This window comes from Psammomys obesus, unplaced genomic scaffold, assembly GCF_907164565.1.
Source record: "Psammomys obesus unplaced genomic scaffold, mPsaObe1.curated_primary_1811, whole genome shotgun sequence".
In the NCBI taxonomy this organism is placed as follows: Eukaryota; Metazoa; Chordata; class Mammalia; order Rodentia; family Muridae; genus Psammomys; species Psammomys obesus.
Window position 1 is genome coordinate 4,247,415 of NW_026596040.1, and position 14,769 is coordinate 4,262,183.

The 14,769-nt window shown below is 39.8% G+C and overlaps 1 protein-coding gene across 1 annotated transcript in view; it reads right to left on the bottom strand.

Annotated features, from left to right (window-relative positions):
- Lars1 (leucyl-tRNA synthetase 1) overlaps nt 1-14,769 on the bottom strand; it is a 59,376-nt gene that overhangs the window by 21,952 nt on the left and 22,655 nt on the right. The window contains exons 13-22 of the mRNA XM_055622787.1: nt 14,311-14,364; nt 13,525-13,665; nt 11,417-11,494; nt 9,482-9,567; nt 9,332-9,397; nt 9,169-9,251; nt 7,979-8,117; nt 7,117-7,329; nt 6,299-6,356; nt 4,866-4,929 (exon numbers count right to left, since the gene is read on the bottom strand). Coding sequence (XP_055478762.1) covers nt 4,866-4,929; nt 6,299-6,356; nt 7,117-7,329; nt 7,979-8,117; nt 9,169-9,251; nt 9,332-9,397; nt 9,482-9,567; nt 11,417-11,494; nt 13,525-13,665; nt 14,311-14,364 — 982 coding nt within the window. The remainder of the gene's footprint in view (nt 1-4,865; nt 4,930-6,298; nt 6,357-7,116; nt 7,330-7,978; nt 8,118-9,168; nt 9,252-9,331; nt 9,398-9,481; nt 9,568-11,416; nt 11,495-13,524; nt 13,666-14,310; nt 14,365-14,769) is intronic.

The following is a 14,769-nucleotide window of genomic DNA, read 5'->3' on the forward strand; positions in this document are numbered from 1 at the left end:
TCAACATAGACAGAGAAAACAAAATATTCCATGACAAAACTAAACTTAAACAACAGCTACACAGCAACCCAGGCCTACAGAAGATACTAGAAGGAAAACTCTAATCCAACAAAAACAACTACACCCAAGAAAACACAGGACACAGATAACCTCACAACAACAACAACAAAAAAAAAAAAAAAACAAGCACACAAAAACACTATCACCACCAACTTCACAATAAAAGAAACTAACATTCATTGGTCACTATTACCTATCAACATCAATGGACTCAACTCTCCAATAAAAAGACACAGACTAACAGATGGTTGCCGAAATAGGATCCAACATTCTGCTGCATCCAAGAATCATACCTTTGCAACAAAGATAGACACTACCTCAGAGTAAAGGGCTTGTAAAAGGTTTTTCAAGCAAATGGACCCAGAAAACAAACTGGAGTAGCTATCCTAATATCTAATAAAATGGACTTTAAAGCAAAATGATTCAAAAAGGTAAAGAGGGATGACACTTCATTCTCATCAAAGGAAAAATCCACCATGAGTACATTACAATTCTGAACATCTATACCCCAAATACAAGAGCACTTGCATTCATAAATGAAACATAATTAAAGCTCAAATCACACATCAATCACAACACCTTAATTTTGAGAGACTTCAACACTCCACTCTTACCAAGGGACAAATCATCTAGACAGAAGCTAAATAGGGAAATAATGACATTTATGGAGGTCCTAAATCAAAAGTACCTAATAGATGTCTACAGAATTTTTCACCCAAACTCAAAAGAGTATACCTTCTTCTCAGTACCCCACAGAACCTTCTCCAAAATTGACCATATACTCCGACACAAAGCAAGCCTTAACAGATTCAAGAAGACTGAAATAATCCCTTGTATCCTATCAGACCACCATGGCCTAAAACTAGACTTCAACAACAACAGAAATAACAAAAAGCCTACACATGCATGGAAATGAAACAACTGGATGACAGCTCAATGACAGCTGGATCAGGGAAGAAATAAAAAAGAAATTAAAAGCCTCCTAAAAATTCAATGAAAATGACGGCATAATTTACCCAAACTTATAGGACACAATGAAAGCAGTGCTAAGAGGAAAGTTCATAGCACTAAGTGCTTTCAAAAAAAGTTTGAGACATCCCATACAAGCACCTTAATGGCACACCTGAAAGCCCTAGGAAAAAAAGAAGCAGACACATCCAAGAGGAGTAGACGGTTGGAAATAATCAAACTCAGGGCTGAAATCAATAAATTAGAAACAAATAAAACAATTCAAAGAATCAATGAAACCAAGAGCTGGTTCTTTGAGAAAATCAACCAGACAAACCCTTAGCCAAACTAAAAGGCAGAGAGAAGCTATCCAAATCAGCAAAATAAAAAAATGAAAAGGAGGATATAATGACAGACACTAAAGAAATTCAAAGAATCATTAGGTCTTACTTCAAGAGCCTATATGCCACAAAATTTGAAAATCCAAATGAAATGGACAATTTTCTTGACAGATTCCATCTACCAAAGCTAAACAAATCTCAGGTAAATGGATTAAACAGTCCTATATCCCCCACGGAAATAAAAGTTGTCATCAAACTCTCCCTGCCAAAAAAAGCCCAGAGCCTGATGGTTTCAGTGCAGAATTCTATCAGACTTTCAAAGAGCTAACATCAATACTCTTCAAACTACTCCATAAAATAGAAACAGAAGAAACATTACCAAACTCATTCTATGAGGCCACAGTAACCTTGATACCTAAAGTACACAAAGAACCAACAAAAAAAGAACTTCAAACCTATCTCTCTTATGAACATTGATGCAAAAAAAGTCAATAAAATACTCGCAAACTGAATCCAAGAACACATAAAAGATACATTCCATCCTAACCAAATAGGCTTCATTCCAGGCATGCAGGGGTGGTTCAATATATGGAAATCCATCAATGTAATCCACCACATAAATAAATAGAAGGAAAAAACCCACATGATCATCTCCTTCGATGCCAAAAAAGCATTTGACAAAATCCAACACCCATTCATGTTTAAAGTTTTAGAGAGATCAGGGATACAAGATACTAAACAAGACACAAGATATAGGATACTAAACATAGTAAAGGCAATATACAGCAAGCCTATAGCCAGTATCAAACTAAACAGAGAGAAACTTAAATCAATCCCACTGAAATCAGGGACAAGGCAAGGCTGCCCACTCTCTACATATCTCTTCAACATAGTACTTCAAGTCCTAGCTAGAGCAATAAGACAACTAAAGGAGATCAAGGGACTACAAACTGGAAAAGAAGTCAAAGTATCACAATATGCAGATTATATGATAATATACATGAGTGACCCCAAAAATTCTACCAGAGAACTCCTTCAGCTGATAAATGCCTTCAGCAAAGTGCCTGGATACGAAATTAACTCAAAAAAATCAGTAGCCCTCATGTATAAAAAAGACAAGAGGGCTGAGAAAGAAATTAGGGAAACAACACCCTTTACAGTAGCCATAACTAACATAAAATTCCTTGGTGTGACTCTAAACAAGCATGTGAATGACCTGTATGAAAAAAACTTCAAGTCTCTGAAATAAGAAACTGAAGAAGATATTAGAAGATGGAAAGATCCCCCATGCTCATGGATCAGTAGGATTAACATAGTGAAAATGGCCATCCTGCCAAAAGCAATCTACAGATTCAAGCAATTACTATCAAAATAGCAACATAATTCTTTACAGAACTTGAAAGAACAATTCTCAATTTCATATGTTTTTTTCAAAAACAAAAAACCCAGAATTGCTAAAACAATCCTGTACAATAACAGATCTTCTGGCAGTATCTCCATCCCTGACCTCAAGCTGAACTACAGAGCAATAGTAATAAAAACTGCATGGTACCAGCATAGAAACAGACTGGTAGATCACTGGAATCAAATCAAAGACCCAGAAATAAACCCATATACCTACGGATACTTAGTAGTGCCAAAACAACACCAAGGAAAAAAGACAGCATCTTTAACAAATGGTGCTGGTCCAACTGGATGTCTACATGTAGAAAAATGCAAATAGGTCCATATTTATCACCCTGCACAAAACTAAAGTCTAAGTGGATGACAGACCTCAACATAAAACCAGACACACTAAATCTATTGGAAGAAAAAGTGGGGAAGAGCCTAGAACTCATTGGCACAGGAGACAACTTCCTGAACAGAACACCAAGAGCACAGGCTCTAAGATCAATAATCAATAAATGAAACCTCATGAAACTGAAAAGCTTTTGTAAAGCAAAGGACACTGTCATCAGAACAAAACGACAGCCTACAGATTGGGAAAGAATCTTCACCAACCCTATATCTGACAGAGGACTAATATCCAGAATATATAAAGAGCTCAAGAAGTTAAACCAGCAACAAACCAAGTAATCCATTTTAAAAATGGGGTACAGAACTAAACAGAATTCTCTTAGAGGAATATTGAATGGCAGAGAAACACTTAAAGAAACGTTCAACGTCCTTTGTCATTAGGGAGATACAAATCAAAACAACCCTGAGATTTCATCTTACACCCATCAGAATGGCTAAGATCAAAATTCAAGTGACAACACATGCTGGAGAGAATGTGGAGAAAGGGGAACCCTCCTCCATTGCTGGTAGGAATGTAAACTTGTACACCACTTTGGAAATCAATCTGGTCCTTTCTCAGAAAATGAGGAATAGAGCTACCTCAAGATCCAGCTATACCACTCCTAGGTATACATCCAAAAGCTGCTCAAGTATACAACATAGACATCTGCTCAATCATGTTTATAGTAGCTTTATTCATAATAGCCAGAACCTGGAAATAACTCAGATGCCCCTCAACAGAGGAATGGATACAGAAACTGTGGTACATTTGCAAAAAGGAATATTACTCAGGTATTAAAACAAGGAAATCATGAAATTTGCAGGCAAATGGTGGAAACTAGAAAAGATCATCTTGAGTGAGGTATCCCAGAAGCAGAAAGACACACAGGATATATACTCACTCATAAGTGGTTATTAGACATATAATATAGGATAAACATACTAAAATCTACACTCCTAAAGAAGCTAAACAACAAGGAGGACCCTGGATAAGATGATCAATCCTCATTCAGAAGGACAAACACAACAGACATCTAAAGCAGGAGAAGACAGGGAACAGGACAGGAGCCTACCACAGACAGCCTCTGAAAGAATCTACTGATCAAGGTATCGAAGCAGAGGCCGAGACTCATAGCCAAACTTTGGGTAGAATGCATGGAATTTTATGAAAGGGGAGATAGAAAGACCTGGAGGGGACAGGAGCTCCAAAAAGGAGACCAACAGAGCCAAAAAAAACTGAGCCCTGGGGTCCCTGAAGAGACTGATACCCCAACTAAGGACAATGCATGGAGAGGACCTAAAACCCTGGCTCAGATGTACACTCTGTCTCCAATTGGGTTCCCTGTAAGGGGAACAAGGGATGTCTGTGGCATGAACTCAGTGGTCTGCTCTCTGATCACCTCCCCTGAGGGAGCAGCCTTCCCAGGCCACAGAGGAGGAAAATGTAGCCAGTCCTCATGAGACCTGATAGGCTAGGGTCAGAGGGAAGGGAGGTGATCCTCCCCATCAGTGGACTAGGGGAGGGGTAGAAGGGGAGAAGAGGGATGGTGGGATTGGGAGGAAACGAGGGAGGGGGCAACAGCTGGGACACAAATTGAATAAATTGTAATAAATGATAATAATAAAAAAGATTAATGAAATAATAGTAATAATTTTTTAAAAAAAAATCAAAAGAACAAGCAACAATTTCAACCTATCTCCTGCAGCCCTAGCTGAGTACAAGGGTAAGAATGCACTCACCATCAGCTGAAAATTTGTCAACAGCCTGGCTCAAAGTGAGGAAGTTGCCCGTAGACTTTGACATCTAAAAAGAAAGCAGTAATCAGGCATTAATAATATATGTAAATAAAACAATCCAAATCAAGTTAATCAGACTGGTCATGAGAGTGAAAAGCAAAAGAATCTGAAATTCGAAAGACAAGGAAGTGACACGACTGGGGAGGTCAGCAGCTACGACAGGGTCTCACTGTGATTTCTGTAAGGATGGTCTTGACAGAACTGACTCAAATGTAACAGAATACTGGCTGCTTACACAGGGAAGGGCCTTGCTGGCCTGGAGTCATTAGCAGAATAGATTTGCTCATGAGGGTAGAGTGAGGTTCTCAGGACCTCCAGCAGCACTTAAGAGAAGCAGCATTCACAACAGACTAAGAAAATGCCATATTCTTATAGGCTCTCACTACATAGCCCTGACGAGCATGGAGCTCTTGAAGAGCCACCACCTGCCTCTACCTCCTAAGTGCTGAGATAAAAGGTGTGTGCTACTACACCCAGCAAAAGAGAAGAACTTTTAAAATCACCTTTTGTTTTTAGGGCACTGGCTAAATCTGACACTGCACACTATAATTTGTACCATCTGCTATTTGTTCAAATCTGCAACCACATCCATTGTAACAGTTACAAAATTTATTTTTATATATGTATCTGTGTAAGCATGCATGCACCAACAGAGTCCAAAAGCTAGCATGAGATCCTGGGAGCTATAGTGACATGGATACAAGGAGCTGCATGGCCTGCGTTATCCACCAGCACTTACAATAACACTCAGAATAGCCAGCACTGCCATTATAGTTGTACGATAAACCTAACTTACTAATGCGAAAATAAATGCAGTCACTTTTGAGGTTGGTTTTTTGTTTTTGTGGTTTCTGTTGAGTAGACATTAGAGGGACAGGTGAAGGGGAGTCTGCATAACTTCTTACTAGAACACTGGCTTACTGATAATAAATCCTACATGGCCAGCAAAAGAAAATATTCCTGAGGACAGATGCTGGGAGTAGCTATGCAGACAAGAACAGATACAGTATTACACAACATATAAAATTCCCCTGAGGCTCCAAGCTCTCTTGTTCTTCAAGAGCTGTGCAGTAGTAAACAAAAGACACAAGCCTTCTCTCCACTGGGTAAGAGGCATCCAATGGGTCACAATTCTAAGATCTTTATGCACCGTATTCTTCTTTTTTTCTTCATCTTTCTCCTCCGGTCTTGATTTCTATCATCCTAAATACCATTACCATAACAAACCTCAGTACTATCTGTTCTGCTTAAGCAAAAGATTAAAATCTAGTTCATGCTACTATTCCTAGAGAGTTTAGTTAACTTTTTTCTTAATTCTAACTCATTCACATTTCTATTTTTCTTCCTCAGCTGAAAAGCCTTGCCCAGAGCCTTACCTTCTCTGAGTTGAGCAGCAGGTGTCCGTTTGCTCGAACAGCCACAGGCCACTTGTCACTTCATAGGCACATGTTGCAAGACAGAAAACAAAAAGTAAAACAAAATTACGGTTCTCTATACCCTGAAGTTAGTGTAACAATAAGCAGTTTGTTGAAACAAACATTATGTAGCAATTGCAGGTGGCTTTTGTTTTACAGTTCTAGGGCTCAAAACCGGGGCTTGGCTCATCCCACAGAAGTGCGCCCTGTGCTATGCTTGTTTTCAATAGGAGGCAGTAGAAAGAACCAAAGCACTAGCTGTCATTTATAAGACAAATACAGCAACCTGTTTTAAACCATAGGCAGGGCTCTTGAAAATATGCTATTATGCAAAACAAACAGAGGAGTGATGTGGTTACCTTTACATGAATGAAAATAAACAGCTTTCAACTCCCAGAATATGCATAAACATTTGTTCCAAAAGAGAATAGAAAACAATAGTATAGCAAAGCAGAGTTGAGTAAATACAAAGGTGGGTGAAAGGTCACGGCAGCCTTTTATCTTTATACACTGCATTATGCACTCTACAACCTGTCTTAAAACTGCTGCACTCCTTCACCAAACACATCACTAGCCCTTGATGACCTGAAATATATATATAACATACTCTTTGGGCTGTTGCTGTAAGACAGGAAGAAGCCCACACTCTACATTAATGTTAATGCATGCTATGACAAATCCAACTAAGCCCTCCATAGCCATTCCTTTAGATACTTAAAGCGTTAAGATGCCCTTACTGACCATCAATAAATGCATCCCGCACAGATGTGAGCATTCACCTTTGTTCTGGCCACATGGCCACATGGTTGTAAATGTAATATGAAAGGTGATTTGGAATCAAATCCTTGCCAGAGGCTCGAAGGTCCACTGGATACCAGAACTCAAACTCCTGCTTCAACTGATCCAGCTTTTCCTTTGGGATCTGAGTCTTAGGAAATGGAGCATCCTTAAAGAACACATAATCCCAAACATCCTTAGTCATCTGCTGGGGTCTGCATTGAAATAAAGCAAAGAAACACACTATTATTTTAAAAGAATCAGAATTTTCACCTAATCATGAATTAAGATTTGAATTACTTAATTATCAAACAAGAAGAAAAGAAACAGATCCTAAGAATCGGGAAGGCATGAGAGCATGGGGGTCAGGGGTCGGTCTACTTAATCAACTTTCTCAGTTGCCGAGCAAAAAAGCAAAACATAACAAAATACTGCTAACCAAATTCTTTTGTTTCCCTTTCTTTTAAAAAAAAAAAACACAGGGTCTCACTATGTAGACCAAGCTGTCCTTCAACTCACAGAGAATGGCCTATCTCTGACTCCTAAATATTGGGATTAAAAGTGAATGCCTCTTGCTAGCCGCATTCTTGAGAAAAAATAATCATGAAAGAATGAATTTCTAAATATGTAAACCAAAATGTTACAACATGTGCAATTGAACCACTTCTTTTCCTTAACTTTGTACCAACTTAGGCTGGGCAATGGTTGCGCATGCCTTTAATCCCAGCGCTCAGAAGGCAGAGGCAGGTGGATTGCTGTGAGTTAGAGGCCAGCCTGTTCTACAGAGTGAGTTCAAGGACAGCCAAGGCTACACAGATAAACCCTGTCTCAAAAAAAAAAAAAAAAAAAAACCTATGTACCAACCTGATGCCCAATGGAGACTCCGCCTGTCCATGCAGGTCACCCCCCTGCAACAGGTGCGCAACTGTATAAAATGCCATGTAAATAGTGGAGTCTGAGAGCGACTCAATCAACCACTGCTCATCCCAAGGCAGACGTGTGCCTACAACACAAGAAAAAACATTAATGTTGATTGAAGCTAAGAGATGCCCACTGGCAGAAGCCCCATCTTCACAGATACTTGTCTAGGATGTTCTGTTGCTGTTCTGCGAATAGGTTTTCGTTATTTTGCTTTGTTTGCTGGCTAGGACTTGAACCCCGGGCCTTGCACATGGTAGGCAAGCACTCTGCCATTGAGGTACATCCCCACACTAAGAAGCCCTAGATTCTACTTTAATAATTTATAAAGATAAAATAGGTGCACAAAACTAAAACTGGATGAACCTCTGGAGTCCTTTAATAAAAATGTCACAAGGCGGGCTAGAGAGATGGCTCAGGGGTTAAGAGCATTGGCTGCTCTTCCAGAGGTCCTGAGTTCAATTCCCAGCAACCACATGATGGCTCACAACCATCTCTAATGAGATCTGCTGCCCTCTTCTGGGCAGAATACTGTACAAATAATAAATAAAATTCTTAAAAAAAAAAAGTCACAGGGCTAGAGAGAGGGTTCAATGAGTAAGAACACTTGTTGCACATACATATAAACAAAATTTGGGTTAACAGCACCCATGTAAAATCCTGCATCCCCTAGCCCTGGCACAATGGGGGGATACAGGAGGACCACTGGGGCTCTGGCTACTAGCCTAGCTGCAGGTTCGGCAAGAAACTGTCTCAAAGAAGTACTGAAAAGTGACAGAACACGAGCAGGCATCCTCCACTGGCCTCCACACATGCACAGGCATGCATGCCCTGCTCATAAATGTGCATATACTGTTTACATACATCACACTCACACCACACACACAGATAAACAAACATCATAATGGAAAAGCCCTGTGGGTCAGAGAGGATAGATCTAGCACTAGGTAGAGTACACAGAGAACCACATCCTAGTTTTTCTCATCGTCTAACCAACACCTACCACTTACAACTTAGCACACACCAAGAAAAAAGGGAAAGGAAAAATAAATTCTATAAATAAATAAAGGTACATTTTCTGCCTATTTAACAAAATCACCCAGTCATCCAAACAGTAGGATGGGAAGTCTGCTGACCTAAACCGTAAGTTCTTGAGCAAGCATGTTCTTGTAGCCAGTCTAAGGAAGCTTCAAAATTCTTCCTGCTCTCTTCGCAGAATCTAAGAAGAACAAAGGCCAAAGTGTGTTCTTTCTTCCGTCAGCCTCACTCCCGTGCCCATCTTGTTTTCCCCCATCTTACGTTTCCATGTTCTTCAAGCACTGAAATGTCTGTTTCTTCCAGTTCTCCTCTCCATAATCCAAGTACCTGGGAGTGAACAAAATAAACTTTTCTTAATGTCAGAAGTGACCAAAGTGACTCATGAATTTTCTTGAAATGAAAGGGACTAACCACTGGTCACACAGGGCCACAACACATTCGTCCGAGGACCTCGACAGGACTTGTTTTTCTGGCTCCATGTAGATAAGTGCATCTCCCTAAATGAAGGTAAATAAAGACATGGCAGATGTCACATCCAAACAAGCCTTCCCCTCCCAGGGGATGCTGTCTACTTTGCCTTGCTATGTACCAGAGGATGATCCTGAACTTCTGGTCCACCTGCCTCTACCCCGAGTACTGAGATAGTTGTGCACTACCACATGGGCTCAAACTTTATTTATTTATTTTTATTTGCTATAAGTATCTCAATAAATTGCAGAGCCAAACACTTTAAGCTAGAATAATTTTTAAAAATTAAATTCAATATTGTCATTCACAAGTGATTCACTACTCTGTACTTATAATGCGATCCTCCAATATAAATAAACAAACAAACAAACAAATAAATAAGGTCTTGAGCTAAAGAGGTGGCTCAGTCGTTAGGAATACTGGCTGGTCTTTCAGAGATCCTGAGTTCAAATCCCAGCAACCACATGGTGGCTCACAACCATCTAATGGAATCTGATTCCCTCTTTTGGTGTGCAAGAAGACAGAGCACTCATGTAAAATAAATAAAAGATTTTTTTTTTTATTTAAATCGTAATTTTTTCCCATAGCAGGAACTCAGTGGCTAATGACTAAACCTAAAAAAAACATCAAAACAAAAACTACACTCCAGCAGGTATGGTAGCACAGTGTAATCCCAGCCACAGGAGGCTGAGGTGGGAAGGTTTCAGTGTCAGCCTGGGCTACACTGAGAGAACCTGTCTCAACAGAGCAAAACAAGGCAGGTGTGGTGGTACATGCCTTTAATCCCAGCAGAGGCAGGCGATCTCTCTGAATTGGATCCTAGCCTTGTCTACAGAATGAGTTCCAAGACAACCAGGGCTATAACACAGCTTGTCTTGGGACAAAACAAAAAAACAAAACAAAAAAAATGCATTATAAGCATTTAGATTAGAGAGCTATGAGAAAGAGCTGGGCATGGAGGCTCATACCTGTAATCCCAGCACTTAAGAGACTCAGATGAAAGATTGCCAATAGTTTGTTGTCAACCTAGACTACAAAGTGAGACCATGTCTCAGAAAAAAAAAAAAAAAGAGAGAAACCAAGAGATACAGAGACACACAGGAATAACAGTTGGAGATCAGTATTATAATAAGCAACATAGTTGAAAACTGTCCTCTCCAATGAGAAATTAAGAAGAATGTGAAAGGACAGAGTAAATGACTGCTTTCTATTGATATTGCGTGTGTGTGTGCGTGTATGTGTATGTATGTGTGTCTCTGCCTCCTGGTTACACATGTGAACCACAATACCCAGCTTTGTCTTTTGAATTCAGTAAACATAAACAACACGGTCTCTGTATCATGGGTCAGTGTGATTTTCAAAAATCAAAACTTAAGTGGTAAGTAACAAAGCAGAGTTCTATCAAAGGAGGACTAAGGAGGTGAAAATAAAAAGGACGCAACCATGGTACCAGATTCTAAAATGGCCACTACAGAGCCATCACCTAAGTTCTCTGCACACACTAGCTTTGCTTTTGTTTGGGTTTGCCTTTTGTTTCACTATTGTTGTTGGGGAGGAGCCAGGCTGAGACAGGGCCTGTGTAGCCCAGGCCAGCCATGAAGTTGAGATCTCCCTGCCTCTACCTCCTAAACGTTGAGATGACAAGCATGCACTTCCACACAGGGCACATGTTGGCCATATGTTAGAACATAACCTCATCCCTGCTCCAGAACACGTAAGTTAAATGAGCTGCAAATAAATAAATTTCCTGCCATAAAACTATGCTGTGTTTTTACACAACGCTAGGTACTACCACAGAACTCACTGCTAATAGTACTCTTAGGTCTATTAGTTAACTGCTGTTCCCAAGCAGGCTCCTGAGGACAGGCTACCACATACAGCGTCAATCATGTTCTTCTGAATAGTCTTCTTTACGTTTTGGATCTTCTGTCCTTTAAATCCATCCACCAGCATTACCTACAAGGATGAGGGGAGGAAACATACAAAACAATTAAAATCTGCTTCAAGTTTCCCTGTGCAGGATCATGGGACAAAGCTGCCACGTCTGAATCCTAACTCTGCCACAAGCTTTCTGCTGGTCCTGAGTAAAACACATAGCCTCTTTGTGCTACAATTTCCTTACTTGATGATACTGCCCACTCTGCAGCATTATTTTGTGAATTAAGTAAATTAAAACTGGACAGATGGCTCAGCAGTTAAGAGCACTTGTTGATCTTACAGAGACTTGGGTTCAGGTCCCAGAACCCACATGGTGGCTCACAGGCATCTGTCATTCCCGTTTCTGACAATCTGACCTCCACAGACCTGGGCACATCTGTGATGAACAAACATACATACATGCATGCATGCATACGTACACACAAGCAAGCAAAACACCCAGAAACGTACTAAATAAATAAATATTCTTAATACATATAAGTGTTGGCTCTTACTTTCATTCAAAATATTGCCATGGTTTGAAATAGAATGTCCCCCATAGGCTTATATATTTGAATGCTTAGTCATCAGGGAGGGGCGCTGCTCAAGAAGGAAAAGGAGCGGTAGCCTTGCTGCAGTAGGTGTGGCCTTGTTGGAAAAAGTGTGTCTCTGGAAGTGGGCTCTGAGGTTTCAAAAGTCCAGTCCAGGCCCAGCCTCTCAGTCTGTCTCTCTCTCTCTCTCGCACACATTGGGATGTAAAACTCTCAACTACTTCTCCAACACTGTGTCTGCCTGCATGCCATCACGCTCTCCACCATAATAATGAACTAAGCCTCTGAACTGTAAGCAATCCCCAATTAAATGTTTTCTTTGTAAGAGTTGCCTTGATCATGCTGTCTCTTCACAGCAATAAAGCACTTACAATGACAGTATACAACTGATTTTTTAAAAGAAGAGATTAAGCTAATTTTTGTTTATCTAGAAAAAGAGAAATATAAAAATAAAAAAACACTCCCAATGGTGTCCTTAAAAACATTCATTTCAACCTGAAGTGGCTAACACGTCTCTGAGTTTTCACCTCCTCTAGTTTAGCCTTGCCATAGAAATCTAAGGCACATCAGCAAGGGCAGAACATAGAAAGGAAGCTCAGGATGGCTTTGCTGTTCTCACTTGGCACTTAGGAGGCATCAGCAAGTCAGTTAATAGACTGAATAAAACCGATAAGCAAAAAATGAAAAAGAAAAAGGCAATAAAACATGTATTTATTTTATGTGTACTCATGCATAGCTATTGGATGCCCTGGCACTGGGGTTACAGACTGCTGTGAGCCACCACGTGGGTGTTGAGAATCAAACTCAAATCCTCCACAAAAGCAGTAAGTGCACATAGCTCCTATGCCATCTCCCAGTCCTGAAAAATGTATTCCTTCTTTTTTGGTTTTTCAAGGCAGGGTTTCTCTGTATAGCCCTGGCTGTCCTGGAACTCACTCTGTAGACCAGCCTGGGCTTGAACTCAAGAGATTCATCTATCTCCACCTCCTAACTGCTGGGATCAAAGTCAATCTTTAGAGTTGTATTGTGTAAAAACAGGAACTCGTTTTAAATATCTCAAGAAATTCACTTCTTAGAGATTCCCAGAACATACCAAAAAAGAAAAAAAAAATTGTTTTTGGAAATGTTTCTGAAAAGGACATGATAAAAAAACTGGAAAAAAATTTTTTTAAAAGAGTTTTGGGTTTTTTTGTTTTTTTAAGATTTACTTATTATTTATACAGTATTCTGCCTGCACACCAGAAGAGGGCACCAGATCTCATTATAGATGGTTGTGAGCCACCATATAGTTGCTGAGAATTGAATTCATGACCTCTCGAAGAACAGCCAGGGCTCTTAACCTCTGAGCCATCTTTCCAGCCCTAAAACTGAAAATTTTTAATAAAATGTATTTGTCTCTTTCAAATTAATGTGATACAAAAACTATGTTGAATTTTTCTTTTTCTTTTAAGTTAAATTAATAGGAGAAACACCAGAGCACAAAGCTACAAATAAAAAACAACAAAAACTCTGACTTACACCATCATAAAACCCTTTTAGATACAGTTTCTCCTTTGCTTCTGCAAGTTTTTCGCGGTCATTCTGGCTCTGAATTTTCAGCTCATCACAAATGGTCACAGCAGGAAGATTTCCAATCCCTGGGATTTCAAGGACTGGCACCTGTAGAGAACAGGAACACCAGAAGGTATTCATGCTGAAAGGCAGACACAAATCAGCCCTGTGGACTAATGCTGACCCACCTCTTACCCACTGCCTCACGGTCACTAAGGCTGCAAGAAACAAGGCAATGTGAACTATTTTTAGTGATGGTTCCAAGTTTATATTAAACTCTTGGAGTCTTTCCCAGTGCTAAGGATCACTCCAGGGCACTGAGCATGCCAAGCTCACACTCCCAGACTCTTCATGAGAGTCATTTGCTAGTAATCTTATGACTTCTTCTGCAGGCAGTAACATGAAAGCAAGAAACACTAAGCAGTTCTGCAAGGCTACAGAAGAAACATCCACGGCTAGGTATGTACGATGTTAACTTCACAGTGCAGCGAATTAATCATACTGTGAAAATGATGAGACTAAAGAGCTGTTTCTTCCTCGACTGCAGGTACCAAGTGGGACAAAAATGTGCATGGTTAATTTTTCTTTTGCTGTTACTTACAACATTAAATTATCAAATTAAAGTATGACAATTCCCTCTTTTATTTTGAAACCCTGCCAATTGTTTGTTTTTTCTTGCAAGGAAAACATGTCAGCGCTTCTTTTTTCCCTCTGAGTAAGAGCTGTGAAGCCTGTGAACACTCACATACTCACCGGCTCAAATGGCAGGACCATGTCATCTCTAATTCCATACTTTGTTCGTAAGGCCTACAGAAGATCAGTAAGTTAACATTAATGCTCAGTTTTGTTACTGATACAATCATTAAAAAAAGGAAACTCAACTGTTTTCCCTGAAGCAAGACTTTACCACGTAGCCTATGTTGGTCTTGCACTTGAGATCTTCCTGCCTCAGCCTCCCTCTTGCCTGGCTTCAAACTTTTCTTCCATTATGTTTTGACCATATAGTTTACTTTAATGTGAATGACCTTCAAGTGTGTCTAATATTTTGACAGTGTGAAAACACTTGTCATCTATATAGTTCCCAATAAAGAACTGTGCAATCAACTTACCAAAAAACCTCCCTGTTTTAAATAAGTTTATGATTTTTTTCATTGAGCCACACCCACAGCTACCCTGTGACACAGGCCACAGGTTGAACATGCCTGTAGAACC